General features: G+C 41.5%; 1 protein-coding gene across 1 annotated transcript in view; it reads right to left on the bottom strand.

Moving 5' to 3' along the window:
* The window catches only part of USP9X (ubiquitin specific peptidase 9 X-linked), a 5,037,693-nt gene that overhangs the window by 667,598 nt on the left and 4,350,226 nt on the right, over positions 1-19,869 (bottom strand). Inside the window, exon 39 of the mRNA XM_044071835.1 lies at positions 16,915-17,038. Within this exon, the coding sequence (XP_043927770.1) occupies positions 16,915-17,038 (124 nt within the window). The remainder of the gene's footprint in view (positions 1-16,914; positions 17,039-19,869) is intronic.

Raw genomic sequence — 19,869 nt, 5'->3', positions numbered from 1 at the left:
GGGAAAAAAAAATTTTTTAAAAAAAAAATTGACTAAAAAAAAAGGATGAAAAAACTTCCCCCCTTTAAAACGGGGGTTTTTTACAGCAGGATTTTTTTTTTTTTTTTTTGCCTTCAGATTTTGAGAAAAAAAATTTTTTTTTTTTTCACCTGAACACAAATTCAAGGAGAATGCCAATTCAAGAATCTGCACAGGCTGCCAGATGAGTTAGCTATGGTGCTGGATGTCAGTGAGAAAGGTCTTATACTAAAAAAGATACTGTAACGGCTCACAATTCAGTATAAGTTGCACAAAATTAGTTAGATGATTTATATCTCAGCCTTGCTCAGGCCACGAATATCAATTTAAGGTTTAGTTCCTCTCTGAAAACAGAATTATTCACGGTCGCATAAACAAAACAAACTACCTCTCACACATCTGTATAAAATGACGTGCAAAGTAAGTAAAGTACAGTTGTGTACACTTACCATAAATGTAGACGTTCAAGTATTTTCACTGTTGCAGTCATCACATTTGGGTTATCTCTGCCAGAGTAGCCCTCGGTCGGCCAGAATACCAGAGACTTAGTATTTCTGCGTCAGTTGCTGTTGCTTGAGGACTGACGTCAGGTTATCAGTAGGATAAGGTAAGGCAGCAGACGCCATTACATCAGTTTTACTTGCCCTAACCTGTCAGGAGCCCTCAAGTAGGAGGCCAGGGTCTGGTGGAAGAAACCCCACCAGTGGAAAATAAACACCAATATGTCCCTTGAACGGAAAGGAGAACAAGTTAGAATGGTAATAAAAGGAGAAACACATACAAACACACACACACATATATATATATATATATATATATATATATATATATATATATATATATATATACCTTACCTCCTCTCTCTCAAACTCGAACACCCCAATTTCTCCCCATCTATTTCCTATAAAAAACCTTCTACTTTATCCATATAAACTCATCACCACTCATAAACCATCTACCCCCATAGTAACTGGCAAATCCTTCAAAATCACAATAGAACCTAATCTTTTCTCTAAACTGTCCAATTACCTCTCTAACCCAATCCTACACCTGATTACCAGTCTAATATCAGGTGATATCCATCCTAACCCAGGCCCCCCACCTCAACCATTACAGACAAGAGCATATTACTAACTTCTATAAACTCCCAAAGTATAGTTAACAAAATCCCAAACCTCCATGCCTGGCTCATACATAATAAACCTGACATCTTATCCATCTCAGAAACATGGTTAAAACCCCATATAAAGGACTCTGAAATAACTCCACCAAACTATTCTTCATTAGAAAAGACAGGACCCAGAAAAAAGGGGGAGGAGTAGCTCTCCTCTACTCACCCTCCTTGCCAGTTACTCCCTATAACAAACCTACTCCTCAATTTAATAATGCTGAACGTCTCTTAACACTACTTCAAGTTAACAAACACATATGTATAGCTTCCCTATACATCCCCCCAGGGGATATTTCCACACTCGAAGACATCCTTTCCTGGCTCTCCAATAACATTAGAAATGAAACCATAATCTTAGGAGACATAAATATTAACTGGGCCTCCATTCAGTCTCCTACAAACCCACTTAACATCAACCTCTATAATTTCTCACAGCTAATCAACTCTATTACTCGCCCCTCAAAAAAACCCTCTAGCAGCAGTATTCTGGATTGGATTTTAGTGTCTCATCCCCATTATTTCTCCGACAGTGGTACTCTTCCCGACCCTCTTAGTGACCACATACCCACCTTCACTCATAGTCTCCCCTTACTCCTTCTTCGCACTCATAATTACATTACTGTCCGTAACCAAAAAAACTTTAACCCAACAACCTTTTCTAACTCTCTAAAAACAATAAACTGGAATTGTCTAAAAACATTACCTCTAGATAACGCAGTTGCCCACTTTAACTCAACATTCTTAAAAATGCCAGACTTTCATGCTCCCTTAAGGACAGAAAGAATAAAAATCAATATTGCCCCTTGGCTTACCAAAAACACACTAGCAACCATGCGTCTCAGAGATAAAGTCTGGACACACTACCCCCTCTTACATAATGAATACAAAACACTTAGAAATAAGGTAAAAAAGCTCATCATCTCTGATCGACAAAACTACTTCTCCATCCTCCAAAACAGTAACAAAACAAATCCTCAAAAATTCTGGAAAGGTATCTCTACTCTACTTAACCCCAGCAAACCAGGCACCCCCACCCCAGACCCTAACGCCCCTGATACAGACTTAGCTACCCAATTTAACTAATTTTTCATTGAATCTATTTCCAAATTAACCTCTTCATTCTCTAACACCACATTCTCCAATGTACCCCCTTCCTCCCCTACCAACACTCCACCCTGCGCTGCTACGACTCCCTCACTCTCATCCACTAACTTTCCACCCTCCACCTGTCCTCCTACTCTCACTTCCTCCCCATCTTCTCCCCCCAACACCCCCTCTCCACACTCCCACTATTCTCATTAAAACCCATACCCACTTCTATTATAAAAAAACTCCTACAGAAACTAAAGCCATGCACTAATGCTCCTGATAACATCCCTTCTTACATTCTTAGCATAGCTGCTGATGCAATTGCCTACCCCATTAGCATTCTAATCAACCGCTCTATCCAGGAAAGTACAGTTCCCCAAATCTGGAAAAAGGCCTTTATCGTACCTTTACATAAAGGTGGCAACAATAACAGTGTGACTAATTTCCGCCCCATCGCTATCCTGTCTCCAGTCTCTAAACTCCTAGAAAAGTGTATCCAAATTCAACTCCTACCACATCTCTTAGATAATCACCTACTAACTCCCACACAACACGGTTTCAGACCTGGTCACAGCACTATGACAGCCCTCCTCTCCTTCTGTGAAACTATAAACAAAGCCCGGGACTCTGGACTTATTGTCTCTACCCTACTACTTGACCTCTCTAAGGCCTTTGACACTACATCACACAGCCTGCTTTTAACGAAACTCTCAAAACTTAACCTATCTCCTTCATCTTTGAACTGGTTCTCCAGCTACCTATCAAATAGATATCAAGAAGTAAAATGGAAAAAGGCAACCTCCTCATTTCTAAATACCCCAACCGGAGTTCCCCAAGGCTCCATATTAGGTCCCCTCCTCTAACATATTCATAAACGACTTCCGCAACTCTATCCCATTCTCAAACATTATCCAATATGCAGATGACTCAACTACCATCTGCTCTGCCTCATCTATCCCTACACTCCTCAAGCTTACTCGAGATGCTTTTTTAACCACAGAGCAATGGATGAAAAGAAACCACCTAGCACTCAACGCCTCTAAAACCAAATTAATGGTGTTCACCCCCTCTAAAGTCACCTATTTCGATAGTAACACATTCTCTATTACTAGACAAAACAACACACCTCTGGAATTGGTTTCAGAGACCAAATTACTTGGTGTCCAAATTGATAACCAGCTCAAATTCAACTCCCATTTACAACTAAATATAAAAAAACCCATCAAAAACTAGGTATGCTCTATCGGCAAAAGCACTACCTTACACCTGCTACTAAAATCACTCTTTCTACTTCCTTTCTTATCCCCTCACTTCTCTATGGAGCACCACTTCTAACTAATATACATTCCTCTCTGAAAACACAACTCTCCTCCTGCTACAACAAAATCGCCAAGTTCGCTACCAGCCACAAGTCCTCCACCCACCACTGTTCCTCTCTCCAACAACTACATTGGCTAGAACTACCCAAGCATCTCACCTATACTCAACTAACTCTTGCACACAAGCTCATTTTCAACCCCTCCCTCTGTCCCTCCCTGTCTTCTACCTTTAAAATGCACCTACCCAATAGAGTATTAAGGTCTAACAACCAAAATCTATTAGAAGTCTACAAACCAACTCGTCCCCCAGGCAAAAATCTTCTATCACATGGTTTAGCACGCCTCTGGAACTTCCTACCTCCATCAATTCGTATCACCTCCAATCATTTTATTTTCAAAAAATCTCTTCATTCACATCTAGTATCCCAGTGGGAATGCTCTTGTTTCCACCCCACATAACTAACACTGGTAATTCCATCTTCCTTTCCTTCCCCTATTTACACCTGCAATATTCCCTTAGAATTTCTCCTATCTCATACACTCTTAGTGTTATTATTGTATCCACAAGAATACACTATGCTGTACCCCTTAAGTGTAGGATTCCTGATATGTAACTGGACTTCTCATTAATTACTTAGCAACATTCCTTCTTTGTTTGTACCACCTGTAAGCTTCATCACTAGTTTGTATTAGTGGTAAAAGTTTTACCTCTAGTTTGTATTAACTGTAATGTTTCCTCTACTACTTTGTAATTGTTTGTTTGAATCTTTTACTCTTGTATAATTATCATGTATAACCTATTGTAATTTTGATTGTTTGGAGCTTTTCTCCCCAGGACTCCATTGAAAACGGGGACTATATATATATATATATATATATATATATATATATATATATATATATAAAAACAGGACTGCAACAGTGAATACAGTGAATACACTCAAACATCTAAATTAATGGTAAGTGTACACAACTGCACTATGTTCTTCGTGTTTCACTGTTGCAGTCATCACATTTGGGTTGATTCACCAAGAGTCGAGGAAAAGGAGGGGGGGCAGTCAATGAAACTAGGGGCTGGCTAGGATGCTCTGCAAGACTGCAGAGGCAAACCCTGCCCTGGATTTGGAGAAGAGACGCAGGTGGTAATGCTTGGTAAAAGTGTGAACAAATGTCCAGGAGGCAGCCTCTAGGATGTCACTGGTGGTGACTCCTCTGAGGAAAATCGCAGAGGTGGAGGCTGCTCTGGTGGTGTCTGTCCTGACCCCCTTGGGGGGAGGCTTTCCATGCCATTTATAGCAGAAATGGATGCAGTATGCTATCCATTTGGAAATGGTTTGTTTGGAGATGGCTTTGCCTTCTGCCACTGTAGCAAAGCTAACCAGCAATTAATCAGACTTTCTGAAGGATTTAGTCTTGCCTAGACAGAATCTGAGCTGTCTGTGCAAATCTAGAGAGTAAAGAATCCTTTCCCCCTTGTTCTGGGGATTAGGAAAAAAGGTGGGCAAATGAATGGATTGGTTGACAGCCACACTAGACACCATCTTGGGCATGAAGGATGGGTTAGTTCTGAGAGATACTCTGTCTTCATGAAAGATGATGAAGGGTTCCACAGCCATGAGTGCTTGCAGCTCAGAGACTCTCCTGGCTGAAGTGATGACCAGAAGGAATGCTGTCTTCCAGGAGAGAAAATTTAGCTCTGCAGAAGAAGCTGGTTCGAAAGGGGCCAGGGTGAGCTTTTCCAATACAAAGTTAAGGTCCCAAGCTGGTGTTGGTGCCCTTCTGTGTGGCTTCAAGTTGCTAGCCCTCTTAGGAACTGTTTGATCAAAGGGCGTCAGAAAAGGGGCTGCTCACTGGGAAAATGAGCAGAAATAGCAGAGGCATGAATTTTTAGAGAGGAGAAAGAGAGGCCATTGTGTAGTAGGTCAGATAAGTAATCCAGGATGAGAGGGAGGGAGGGCTGTGCCATATTGGCTCCTTTAGCCTGGATCCAGGTGCAGAATCTTTTCCATTTACCAGCATAAGACTTTCTGGTACTAGGATGTCTGGCCTCAAGGATAACATCCAGAACCTGTTTATGGAGGTTGGCAGATGGGTTCGGAGTTGGGGAATAAGCCAAGCTGCCAAACTGAGTGCCTCAAATTGGGGATGCAAGAACTCCTGTTCCCTCTAGGTCAGTAGGTTTGGAATCTGAGGAAGATGCCATGGGGGTAGCGAGGACAGGCTGCACAGCAAGGGGTACCAGTGCTGCCGGGGCGAGTGTGGAGCTATAAGAATGGTCCTTGGTTTTTCCTCCATTATTATGAGCAATACCCTGGGGATGAGAGGTAGGGGAGGAAAGGCATAGACCGACAGATTGACCCAGGGGAAGGACAGGGCATCCATTTTCCAAGCCATGCAGTGATGCTCCCTGGTGCAGAATTTGCTGAGCTGATGGTTGGTGTGGGGAGGCAAAGAGGTCAACTTTCGGAGTTCACCATTTCTGAGTTATTATGGTGAAGGTACTTCTGTTGAGATGCCACTCGTGTGGGTCCAGAAGATTTCTGCTTAATTGGTCTGCCAGAGAGTTGAGAGAGAGCCTGGTAGGAATTGTGCTAACAGGTGTAGTGACATGGCTGAGGTTGTGTGCCAAAGGGTCATGGCTAGCCTGCATAGAGGGTAGGAGCGAGTCCCTCTCTGCTTGTTGATGTACTACATCACAGTGGTGTTGTCTGTTTTGATCAGGAGAGCTCCTGGAGAGAGAAGGGGCTTGAAAGCTATCAAGGCGTGCTGCATAGCGATCACCTCTCTGACTGATGTGCAGAGGGATTTCCTGTGGGCTCCATTGGCCTGTATGCACCTGCCGTCCAGGTGTGCACCCCAAGCATAGTCTGATGCATCTGTGGTGAGGGTCTGGGTGGTGGGGGGTGGGCAGAAAGGCATTCCCTTGTTGTGGGAGCATGCTGTTGCCCACCAAAGAAAATCTTCTCTGAGGCAAGGAATTATAGGTAGAAGAGTTACCAGGTCTTGAGAGTGTTGGCACTTAAGGTTCTTTAGGTACCACTGAAGTTTCCTCATATGCATTCTGGCATATGGAATGAGTAGTATGCAGGATGCCATGAACCCCAGAGCTTGCAGGATCTTCCTTGCAGTCAGCTGGGGCCTGGTGGCTAGTTGAGAGAAGCAGGCTGTCAGGAAAATGTGTTTCTCTGCAGTAAGGCATGGCATCTGGGAAGCTGTATCTAGTACGGCTCCCAGGAAGATTATCCGTTGGGTGGGCACCTGTTTGGATTTCTTTTCGTTTGTGTACCCTAAATTAGTAAGGCCTTTAACAAAGACCAGGTGCTTGAGCAGCTTCTCCTGGCTGTCTGCCTGAATAAGGCAGTCATCTAAGTATGGGTAAATCTGAATATTTCTTTGTCTGCAAAAGGCAATGGCCAGAGCCAGACATTTTGTGAAAAATCTGGGGGCAGTAGATAAGCCAAGGGGAAGCGGAGGGAACGGAATGCGCTGAGATCCTGCCCTGAAGCGGAGATATTTCCTGCATAATTCCCTGATAAGAATGTGGAGGTAGGCCTCTGTTAGATCCTAGGGTGGCTCGCCAAGTGTCCTTGGAGCATGGGTAGCAGCTGCTGGAGGGTGAGCATTTTGAATTTTGGGATCACCAGGAAGGTGCTTAGAATGGATAGATTGAGTATGGGGTGCCAGGTGCCCTCTTTTCTGGGCATAAGAAAACAAGTCTGGAGTAGAAACCTTGGCCTATCTGTTCTGCAGGAACATGCTCTACTGCCCTCATAGAGAGCAGGGAAAGGATTTGTTTTTGAGCCTCTGCCCACTGATTTGGTGGTAGATCTGGGAACCCTGTTGGGGTTGGAAGGGCATGGAAGGAAAATTTGAATCCCTGAGACACAATGTTCAGAACCCAGTGGTCTTTGGTAATGGTGGCCCAGGTGCTTGAGAAAGGAGGGTTTTCCTTCTAGGGGTAAGTGAATGTGGGTAGAGGGAGGGGTGGAGGAGACGAGTCAGAGGGGTGGAGGAGATCAGTCATTGTGAGTTTTTACCATAAGGGGGTGGCTTAGAACTCCCTGGCTTTGAAGTGGAGGTAGTCCACTGCTTAGATCTCTGCATTCCCTGGGGTTGCTGTCTGGGGGGGCGGGGGGGTCTGCTTCCATGGGGCCTAGGTTGGGCTGGTTTACTGAGAGCAGGAAAGGACCAGTGCTTGGAGGGACAATGCCTGCTGAATCTAGGGGGCTGGACCTGTGAGAGATCCTTAACTGTTTGCATAGATTTTTCTTTTTCTTCCATCTTTAAGACATCTTCTGGCTTAGTGCCAAATAAGTTATCTTTGTGCAAGGGGGCATCCAACAATTTAGATATGACATGATCTGGTAGGGGCTGTTCCTTACGCCATGCATGCCTCCTAATGACAGATCCAGTGACTGCTGCCCTGCAAGAAGCTACTAGGGCATCAAAACCACAGTACAATATGTTTAAAAACAAAGAATAATGCTCACTACACTCTGTTCGCCTGATAATAAACAAGACTTATAAAATGTAACAAAAAAACAGGCTTAAATAATGGGAAGTATACTTGCTGTGTTCAATTCAAGTCAGTCACAAACGGTAACCAAATGTTCCACAAAAGATCTGAAGCTTTTTTATGAACTCTTAATCCAATAAAAAAAGAGTCAAAATCACCATAGAGTGTTCATTCGAACCTACTCATCCACTGGGCAATAACTTGTAGTGTTCTAATTATTTTAATAAACATGGTTTCTACTGGACGCTTGGATTTATTTTTACATGCTGGCTGCGTGTTTTTTCTACAAGTTATTGCCCAGTGGATGAGTAGGTTCGAATGAACACTCTATGGTGATTTTGACTCTTTTTTTATTGGATTAAGAGTTCGCAAAGTAAAGCGGTTTGTAGGTTACAGCCAGATCTTTGTGGAACATTTGGTTACCGTTTGTGACTGACTTGAATTGAACACAGCAAGTATACTTCCCATTATTTAAGCCTGTTTTTTTGTTGCACAGTACAATATGTGTTTAGTTAATTGCCTTGCAGAATGCATTAACTCTTGTAAATCTTTAGATTCTGCCCAAGCAGGAAAGAAAGACATTTTTTGTTTAAGGAGTTCCAGGGTATGTTGCTGAAATTTCAGCATATGGAACTGATAGTTTAGTGCCCTGATACCAAGAGTAGCTGAGGTGTATACTTTTTTACCCCATATGTCCAATGCTGGGGAATTCCTGTCTTGGGGGGGGGGATTCTTAGTAGAGGTTGCTTTAATTCATTTTGGCCCTTGAGAAATGACCTCAGGGTCTGATGTAGGATTTTTATAGATATTTGTGTGAGTCAGGGACTCTATAGTACCTGTATGTTTTTTTTGGGAGCAGGAGGAAGGGCGTCAGGAGTCAAGCTGGATTTGAGGAAAACATCCTCCACAATATCCAGGACTGGGGGTATGGCCAAATGCCTGTGTTGTGGAGGATCTAAGAATTCCCTGAGTCTCTTTTTAGACTGAGGGTAGTCCTGACTCTCCCACTGGAAATGCTCCCTTAAGGTATGCAGTGTTTCCCCAAAGGAAAAATCTTCTGGGAGAGAGGCTGAAGGAATGGAATCCTCTGCATCAGAATCCTCATAAGTGGAGAGGGGTTGAATGTCTTGATATTCAGATGCATCAGATTCATCATACTCTTGTTCAGACAAAACTACAGGGGATAGAACTCTTTTTCTTGTGGAGAGGGTAGCTTGGCTTTCCCTGATCAACATGATGAGGTCTTCCGCCATTTTAAGCATTTGAGACTGAGACAAGGTAGCAAGCGCCTGAGAGTGGGTCGTTGGTTTCTTGGGTGTGGTTCGTACCCTAGGCCTAATAAACTCAGCAGTTTTAGAAAGAACTGCAGTCGTGAAAGAAGACATTGGTTTGTGTTGAGATTCGCTAGTGCGATGGACTTCTTCGGAAGCCGGTGCCTGCTCAGCAGCTCCGGACCCATCCAAAGTTGAGATGACCACAGGATCCCCTAATTGAAGAAGAGTTTTGCGGCCAAAAGGGTCTTGGTAGCGGCCTGCGAATCAATAGAAGTGGGCATCAGGGGCTGCGAAAGCACCTCACTGAGGACGGGAGAACTGATGACTAGGTTAACGAAAGACTTGTCGGTAGGTTTAGACCTGTGCGGTCTGTCTCTGTCTTTATCTTTACGTTTTTTTCGGAAGATCTGCTGTCGGATGGCTTACTGAAGCCATATCGGAATCAGAGGACTAAGTGAAAATATCTGACTACAATAAGGGCCCGATGACATATAGTTCTGGCATTGAACAAAGCACAGAAGCGACAATGAGGGATGTCGTAGTCTGGGCCTAAACAAGTGACGCAACAAGAGTGGAAGTCTCGGTGTGGTATTTGTTTTCCACAGGTGAGACAATTATTAACTTTTTCTGACATCGGTTAGTGCAAGAAAAAAGGATCCCCAATAGAGTTACTTAGATTTAGAAGACTTCAACTTCAATTCAGTAGATGAAACTCAGGTAGCAGCCGACTGGCACTCGTGCGAACTGCTTCTGCTTTGGGATCCACAGCAAGAAAGAGTGATGTAATGGTGTCGGCTGCCTTACTTTAATACTAATGACGACCTGACGTCAGTCCTCAAGTGACAGCAACCGACTCAGAAATACTAAGTCTCTGGTATTCGGGCCAGCCAAGGGCTACCCTGGCAGGGATAACCCAAATGTGATGATTGCAACAGTGAAACACGAAGAACAACTTTAGTCACTCTGTATAAGAATCTGGATCGCACACATTCTCTGTATATCACTTCTGAACTCAGTTCAATATTTTTTTACTTTCTCCTTTACAGAATGAACATGTACTCAAGTGCTCTTAATGATCGGTCTTTCTGCTGAAATATATCAAGTTATGGTAATAAATTGAACTCTCAGTACTATATGGTCATAAATTGGACCCATCTGTCTTACTTGCTTTTGCTTTTATCTCCGGTACCTGTTGAACAAACTATAGTACCTACTACTCTGATCTGTTTTACAATCTCTACGTTTGTGTCCTTATTTTATATCAAAGTTAGTGTCAGATTTAACACCATAGACTATTAATTTACTTTTGTTTATACTGAACCTTAATTCTAAACTACTAGTCCAGTTCTGCAAACTTAAGTACTTAATTAACTCATCAGTGTCCGAGTCTTTGAACTCTATCTTACAGTCAGCAGCGTATTTAGATAGCAATACATTTGGACATACTATCAAGGTTGAGACTAACATATTAAAGAGAATCGGACCCAGTACAGAGCCTTGAGGGACTCTTATTTGTACACATCCAAGTTATCTCATTCCCTGAACTGCAACACTTTGCTGTCCATTGTTTAGCCATTCTCTAATCCAACTGATAATGCATTTATCAATGTGTAGACTGTAAAGACTTAATATAATCTAATAATGTAATAACATATAAGATGCCTTTGTGACACCATGACAGATCACTAGACATTGTTTCCCCAAGCTAATAACAGAGACCCCCTCTCATAACACTATTTGACAAATCAGAGAATTTTCCCTTTATAAATCAATATTGTGTAATCCAATAAGGGCCCACAGATACCATCCATCACCTAGTGACTATGTAAACATCTCTCAACACATGTTCCTACAGTACCAGTAACACTTTATCAGTCTATAATTAGATGTTTCTTTTTGCTACCTCCCTTGTACATTAGCACAATGAATGGTCTTTTCCAATACTTGGGCACTACTCCAAAGTTACAACACGTTATTAAGCAAATGTGTTAATGGTTCAATTATACTGTCAGAGTTAATACATACACCATATGAAGTTACCTGGGAAGTTGTCTAGCTCCATCAAGTCCTCCCCCCCACTTTATCTACTGCTTTACAGACATCTATTTCTCAAATAACAGGACTTAGTTCAGATCCAATGGACAAGGAGTAATTAGTAGCATAACATGATGTAGGCTGTTCAATAAAATATTCATTGAGTTTATTTGCCATTTCAAAATTTCCGTCTGTACATTTCTATTTCAGATGTGAAAACTTTTCTTATTGTCTTGAAAATTTATCAGGAAACACTCGTACCTATGTTTCTTAAGTTCTAGTGTCTTTTTTAGCAGTTTTGTTACATGGTTCAAACATTTATTAATGGTATTTGTTTTACTTTTATATTTCTGATACAATATTTTTTTTTCTTTCTTAAAAGTTGAGTTACGTGATTGCCCCTATCATGGTTTAACTTTAAATCCACCTTTAGTAGTCTTGATTTTAGCATCATTCAAGTATCACTGCAAATACTTTTGAATAAATCCCATCCACAATTAGTGCTCTCTCTTTTAAGCATGTACTTTATCCATCTATTTTTTTTTAACTGCTTGTACTAGTCAGGTTTTATCCAATACACTATTGCTATAATACTGTCTCTTCTTACCAAAGATAAGGCCAAAATGTCAAAAGAAATAATCTTATGCTCTCAACACCTTGGATCCCGGGAACTACCGCCTCATCAGTCTGATGAGCCTGATCTGCAAGGCCATGGAATGTATTACCATGGAACTTATAAACAAAGACATTGGAAACCTTAAAACACTGGACCCCACTCAGTTTGGGTTCGTGAAGGAACAATCTTGTCTCCTGAACCTTACTGACTTCTTCGAATCGGTCTCCAGAGCCGTGGACGAGGGTAAGGCAGTCCACACAGCCTATCTGGACCTCGCCAAGGCCTTTGACACCATCTCTGGAATCATAGATAAATTTACTAAGCTGGGCATTAATCCCTACATCACTCGATGGATTCAACTGCCAAAGTTTCCATGTGGTGTACTTAGCCAAGTGCACTTCATGTCCATTTTTTTATATAGGGAAAACGGACCGGAGATTGCAGGAGCATCTTTATGAACACTTGTATGCCACCAGGAGGGGAAAATTGGACAATGTCCTGGCCAAACACATTAACGAATGTCCAGAGCATGAATTTAACTTTACAGTTATCGACCAGTTGGTTTCAAACAATAGGGGGGAGGGGGCCCTGAATCTTTGTTGCTTGAACTTAAGGAATTGGTATGGCAGTTACAATTGGATGCCTACCACTTTCCAGGTTTAAACAGTATGTTGTCCATTGCTAGCGTGCTGAAACTGAGGAGTTTAAAAAGGTAGACGTTACCAGGCAGTGTGAATTGTAATCCTCCATAATAATTTACAATTATGTATTATTTATTATTAGTATTTTTTAGTTAATTTTGATGGTATCGATCAGTTATGTACTTAAGTGAGTGGGTCAGCTTGAATTGATTTTTTTTATTTTTTATTTCTTAAGGTTAGCCTTTAGATAGTGCTTGTTGATGGTCTAATGGTCTACGAGTAAGGAATATATATATATATATATATATATATATATATATATATATATATATATATATAATACACACACTTTTCAGAATATTTTTTCGAGTATTTCTTCAGAGTTTTTGGTATCATTATGGTTGGACGAGCATATATTTGCACTGTGTCAACTGTTTAAAATGCTTGTTTAAAATGCTTTTTTAGACAAATGCTGGTCAGTTAACTTTTTGTTTTAATTAAAATATTATTTTTATAACTTTTAAGACATTTTAGTGAAAGTATAATAGGGGCAATGTTAAGTTAATTTATAAGGTGATTTTAAATGTTCATGTTATGCAAAGTTTCAGTGTTGACGTCATGTTTTTGTATTTAAATCACTCTAGGAAGTGGAGCGTTATTTTAAATTCTAACTTTTGATGAAGTTGGCAAAGTGTCGTTGATGAAAAGCAGGATCGTTCTTGTTGCTTAAAATAAATTTTTCAGTGGTTGATCGTATTTACGTGTTGTGAAGTGGATTTCTAATTATTTTAGCATTCTGGTGGATCGTTCATCTGGCTCACGTTCTTTTTCCTGGTTTGTTGTCGTTTTGGAGTTGTCACTCGATGGGTTGCCAAATGGCTTACTGACAGAACCCACATTGTAAAAGTAGTTGACTCCAAATACAGCTCCAGACAAGTGGAGTACCTCAGGGTTCAGTCCTGGGACCTCTCGTTTGGCATCTACTTCTCTGAAGTACAGGCCAACACTAAGGGACTCTGGCTAACAAAGTTCGCAGATGACTGCAAACTGGGAGCCATTACTGAATCCCCAAATGATGTGGATACTCTACATAAGGGCCTTACATACACAGTTGCTTGGTGCCAGAGCCAAGAAATGTACAGTTATCCCCCCTTTGGGAAAAAAACATGTACCAGTGAATTATCACATAGGTTGCAGTACACTAAACACCGAAAGTGTGATAAGAGACTTAGGGAAGCAGGTGGATAGTGGTCTCACCTTCAATAACTACATCGCCGCAACAGTCAGGAAATCCTTCTATGTGGCACACCTCATCGCTAAGGGCTTTTCATCTGGAAAAAAGGAGGTCATTGTCCCACTGTACTCATCCATCATTAGACCCATTATAGAATACAACGCCCCATTTGGCATGTACCTCTCAAGACATTTGCAACTGGAAAGGCCGCAGAAATACCTCACTAAAAGAATCACAGGCCTAAAGCAGATGCCCTATGCTGACCGCCTTAAAAAACGCCAGCTATACTCTGCGCACATCGTCTACTCCGAGGCGATCTCTGCTTAACATACAAGGCCATGTCAAACCCAGAGCTGTTGGACATGCTACACTTAAAGAAATCCCAATCCCTCAAAGCCACATGCTCCAAGGATCTAAATCTTGTCATCACAATAAACAAAACATGCTGGAGGGATAGGTTCCTGACCCAGAGACTCCCCAGACTCTGGAATAGACTGCCCATACATGTCAAACAGAGCACCTCTTTGGCCCTCTTCAAAAGGAACCTTGATGATTGGATGGGAGAAAGGAAATTCACCCCGGGGATCAGGTCAGTCGCCCTGCTAGACAGGGGTCCAGGGAAGTAAATAATGTGGGAAGAAATAGCCAGGGAATTGTTATGGCTAGGCTTGTATAGGCCCTAGGGCGGATAGCCTAGTACCAACCTATGAACCTACGAACATAATGGCCCATTTATTTTAACATTATTCATTAGACCATCTCTGTTGATTAGATGATACAGGACTCTGGTTTGTCTATCAATTGGGAAAAAAATATATGTGAATTCACCATGTCCAAGGAAAGGGATTCATAGTATTGATGCTGCTATTATACCAATCAACTTGATGTTAATTTAAGTCTCTAACTACAGCTGTTGGTATTTCATTTCGGTATCCTAGTGTATTCAAAAAGTTATGTTGACTTTCATATTAGTCCAACACTATTTTATAATCTCTCAGTGGTATATCTTTCAAAATTACATTTAGAATCTCAACCTCATTATCCCCTCATTCTAAATAGCTTCCTATTGCTTTATAAATCATCAATATTATATCTTTATCCTTTATTACACTTTCAGATACATTAAAATATTTAAATACAAATTTACCAGTATCCAAAGTCTCAGTTACTGCTCTTTTTATTTTCTGCAGTTTTATGATTTTTATATAATTCTTCCTTTTATAGGTTCATAGGAAAGTATAAGGCTAGCTGTCCTTGTGGACCATTTTAACCCTAGCCAATTTCTCTTTTTGTGCTCAATATAACTAATCCCATTTGGTTTCAGATTGACCTCACCTATCCCATGGTCAATAATTATACATTATCACTAATGAGAATAACTGAGACCATGCCAAAGAAAATTTGAGGGAACCAATTCAAGGAATAATGCATTTAGGAGATGCACCTGTTCATTAGTAGTAGAAAGGGTAGTCCTGAGGTAAATTTTCTGTTAACCATCTACAGATCTAAGTTGCGCTTGAAAGTGGACAGGGATTAATTTTGTTTTATGTGGATGGGGAGTCTGTTCTATATCAGCAGTATCTTCTGAAAAACATACCTTCCCCTCCAAACTGTTCTGCTAATGTTGCAGAAGAGGTTTAGATCACAAGACAGAGCATTTCTGATGTCATTTGACTTGCTGATGTACATCTAATCAATCAGTAATGGGTCAAAGACGCCTTGCGAGTCAGACACAGGTCACCTTTTAGCAGTCTGTAGGATACCGAATATAGTGACACGGCTTTGAGTCAGTCCATGTAGGACAAGTTGTTTATGCCTTGTATCTTTTTAGTAAGGAATCTCTGTGGGCATTCCAGTTGTTGCATATGTCTGGACAGATACATGTCAATGATGGTCCTAATGAGGGGTGACTAAAGGGAGGCATAACATCCCTAGATATAGACACAATTCCTTTGTTTATAAGCTGAGCAATACAAAACAGATGAATGTTATTCAAAAGTTAGGTTACTCTTCTCGTAAGTTCTCAAATCCCGAACTGAGTCAGCTCTTACGGATGTACTGGCAATGTGGTTGTTGACTTCTCAAATGATATAATAATGCATTTTTTGGTATTTAATGTCAGACTGTGATTTTGACATCAATTTATTGGAGACAAACCTTCCTGCAGGATGGACAAGTCATTTGGGGGTTCAATGACTGCTCCTAGATTGCAGTAATATGCAAACTTAGTCAGCCAGAGCCCTTTGGTATTGGCTTCTAATACGGAAAAGTAGAAGTCAAACAGGAAATGTCTTAGTACTGAACCTTGGGGGACTCCACTGGTGATTAGTCTCTCTGTGGAGGTAACCTCCTGTTTTGATCATCAGTGTCCTAACTGTGAGCCAGTTGGCAATCCAGCAGGTGATTTGGGGGGGGGGGTATTTCCTCTTTACTTGGATTTTTCTGAAATGCCCAAGTGGGGAATTGTGTCAAAAGCTTTGGCAAGGTCAAGGTATGCGGTGTGCACCATTTTGCTTTCATCCACTGCTCTGGTGACCTTTTCAAAAAATCCACCAGGATGAGTAAGCATGACCTGCCCTTGACGAATCCAAACTGAGACTGGTTTAGTGCTTGGAGATTCCCTACGTCCTGATTGATTAGTTCCATGGTAAGTCATTTCATGGCTTTGCATATGAGGCTGGTGAGACTTATGGATATGCAATTGTCTGGATCTGTGGAAGGTACCCCCTATATAGACCAGTGACTGTTAGCTTTTCTCCATTCGCTTGGTACAAAACCTGTATATAGAGACAGAGTATGAACAGAGCTGTTAGCAGAGTTGTGTTGTGTTGTTTTTCATCATTTTAAGGCTTGCTGGCTTTGTAACCACTGCACACTAGCCTAAAGCAATTCTAGAGCCACTTAAAATGATTTAATATAATACCAATGCATGAAAATTACATTTGCAGAAGGAAAATTGCAGTCTAGACTAAAATCATGTCAGAAGGCGGACAAAACCTCACCAGTCACTTGCAGGGCCACGAACTATCTTCTTGGTGTGAAACCCAGTAGTAAAAAGAAATCTAGCAGCAAGCTGAATACTAATCGTAGCTATTTCTTCTGCTTCAGGTGACAGATGGTCTTGTCCTGTAAACATATAAACATGATTAAAAGGAAACATTCACAACTCAGCAAACAATGCATCAACTTAAACATAATGAATGCAAGGAGACTATCTGTTCAGTAAAGCCAAATAATTGCAGTAACCTGGATAATTAGAAGGCAGGAAGATTATCCCTACTTGAAATAGTTAGTAAAAGCAAAGTATAGGTGTAGGGGTATACCCACCACTACTGCAGATGCTTAAACAGGATAAATGCTTCAGAAATTTCACAACTATAGAGGTATTAGCTGAAACTGAATACCTCTCCCCCCCGCTTGATCTTTGTTAGTAGTCTTGCATCCGTGTGGACGGGTCTACTTCACGATGTCGAAAGCCGACAATATCGAAGCTGATATTATCGGCAGCACAACATCGAAAGTGCAGAACATCGTGCAGGTAAACGGAAATCTCCGTAGGGAGAGATTTCCATTTACCTCAATGTAGTGCAGTCTCGGAGTTGGAATATTTAAGTAGGGAGGTGTGGGGGGCGCAGGAGGGCTTGCCCCACTGCCTATGCTAGTTAGTTTTTATTTATTTATTTATTTTTTAAAATGTTATTCGATGTTTTACTACATCGATCACTAGAGGCCGACCTTTAGTGATTCGATGCAGTAAAATTTCGATAACGTGATACAGACACATGTGGACACCTGGATATAGTCACAAACCATACACATTAGAAAATCAGCTATAAAAGGTAGTGTGCGCACACAGCCCTATTTTTTAATACATAGAAAGAGAAGGAGTCAGTGCAAATACACTTGGGTAAATTAGACAAACTACAAAAACTCAACCCAAGCCCAGTTAACAAAAGAGTGTAGTCCAGTTAACAAAAAAAAAAGTTATGAACTCACCATAACGTTCCATGTTTGTTGACTTTGATCTCGCCTTCCTTCTTGCTGGTTGGGCATATATTTGCACATTATAGTCTAGTGTTATGGGTTATCACAAACGAGATCTGGTTAACTCTTGCTAGGCATGTTGGGATAGGGTCTAGTCTCGAGCCAGTGGAAGCTCTCAAACTTTAGAATGCGGCTGACTCGGAGCAGAGGATTGGCTCCTAGCCAAATCAGCAAGAAGGAAGGCGAGATCAAGGACAACAAACATGGAACGTTATGGTGAGTATATAACTTCTTTATGTTATGTTGTCCCTATCTTACCAACCTTCTTGCTGGTTGGGACTGCGTCCCCAGCACCTTCTTGGATGCTCAATGGAATAGAGTCTTCAGGACCACGGAACAAAAGGATACCCTGTTCCGGGAGGTCACATCTACTTTGCAATGAGCGATGAAGGTATGGGGATTAACCCACGTAGCTGCCGCACAAATTGAATCTAAAGGCAGTAGATGTAGACAAGGCCCTAGTTGAGTGTCCTTGAATTTTTTTGGCAGCTGCTTGTTCTGTGAATTATTGACATAAGTGATGGTGTCTGAAAGCCATTTTGATAAAGTTACTTTTGAGACATAAGTTGCCTTTCTGTTTTCCGCAAAGGATACAAAGGGTCAGATTTTCTGGATTCCTTTGTCCTGTGCAAGTAAAAACATAACGGCCTATGAACATCCAGGTGGTGGAGTTTACATTCTGCCTTGTTGCCATGATTAGGGAAGAATACAGGTAGTTCTATTGATTGATTCAGATTGAACTCTGAGCAAACTTTTGGTAGGAAGGAGGGGTTGGTTCTGAGAGAAACCTATCTTTGTGAAAAATTAAGTAAGGGGGATGAATGGATAGAGCTTGTAATTCTGATACCTTCCAAGCTGAGGTAATGGCAGTCAAGAAAATAGTTTTCCAAGTCAAGAATTTCAGAGAACAAGTATTAGTTTGAAAGTAGGAAGAATCAAGGCAGCTAGGACTAAATTTAGATCCCAAGGAGGAGGTGGTTCTCTTATTGGGGTTCCCAAGAAGATAATACCTTTTAGGAACGTTTTGCATAACCTGTAAGACATAATGTTGGAACCCATTTCTCCCACATGTAAGTTGGAAATAGCAGCCAGCTGAACTCGGGACAGTTGCTGCTGCTGCTCCTTGGTTAAAGGTTTCTGCGAGAAATTCGAGGATCTTTGAAATAGGTGCAGTAAAAGGGTCGATACTATTTTTGGCTGCCCAACAAGAGAACCGTTTCCATTTGCTAGTATAAAGTTTACTCATTGAGGATTTCTGAGAGGAAATTAAAATATGTTGCACTGTTGGGGAGATGTCAGGAAGCCTGACTAAGACGGGAAGTGGAAGAACCAAGCTGTCAGCTTTAGGGTCTGCAGGAAAGGATGGCGCATACCCGACTGATGCACCAGAAGATCTGGAACTGGGTCCAGGATCCAAGGCTCCTCCTGGAGATGGGCCATAGAAAGGGGAACCATATTTGATGAGGGCAGTAAGGGGCAATGAGTATGAGTTCGCAACCCAACGATTTCGCTTTCTGAAGAACCTTTGGTATTAGAGGGAAAGTACAGTTGTGTACACTTACCATAAATGTAGATGTTCGTGTGTATTCATTGCTGCAGTTAACACATTTGGGTTATCCCTGCGTGGGTATCCCGCGGCCGGCCCGAATACCAGAGAACTACTATTTCTGCGTCAGTTGCTTTCACTTCATGACTGACGTCAGGCCGTCAGTAGTATAAAGTAAGGCATCTGACGCCATTGCATCAGTTTTTCTTATCCTAACCTGTCAGGAGCCCCCAAGTAGGAGCTAGGTTCTGGTGGAAGAAAGTACAGTTTTGTACCTACCATAAATGTAGATGTTCGAGTGCTAATACAGCTGCAGTAATCACATATGGGTTCGCTGCCGTCAGGCGGGTCCTCGGTCGGCCGAATT

The sequence above is a fragment of the Protopterus annectens genome, chromosome 5.part0 (genome assembly GCF_019279795.1).
Source record: "Protopterus annectens isolate FY-2018-M chromosome 5.part0, PAN1.0, whole genome shotgun sequence".
In the NCBI taxonomy this organism is placed as follows: Eukaryota; Metazoa; Chordata; order Ceratodontiformes; family Protopteridae; genus Protopterus; species Protopterus annectens.
Note: the sequence above shows the minus strand (reverse complement) of the source record. Positions and strands in the feature narration are given on the sequence as shown.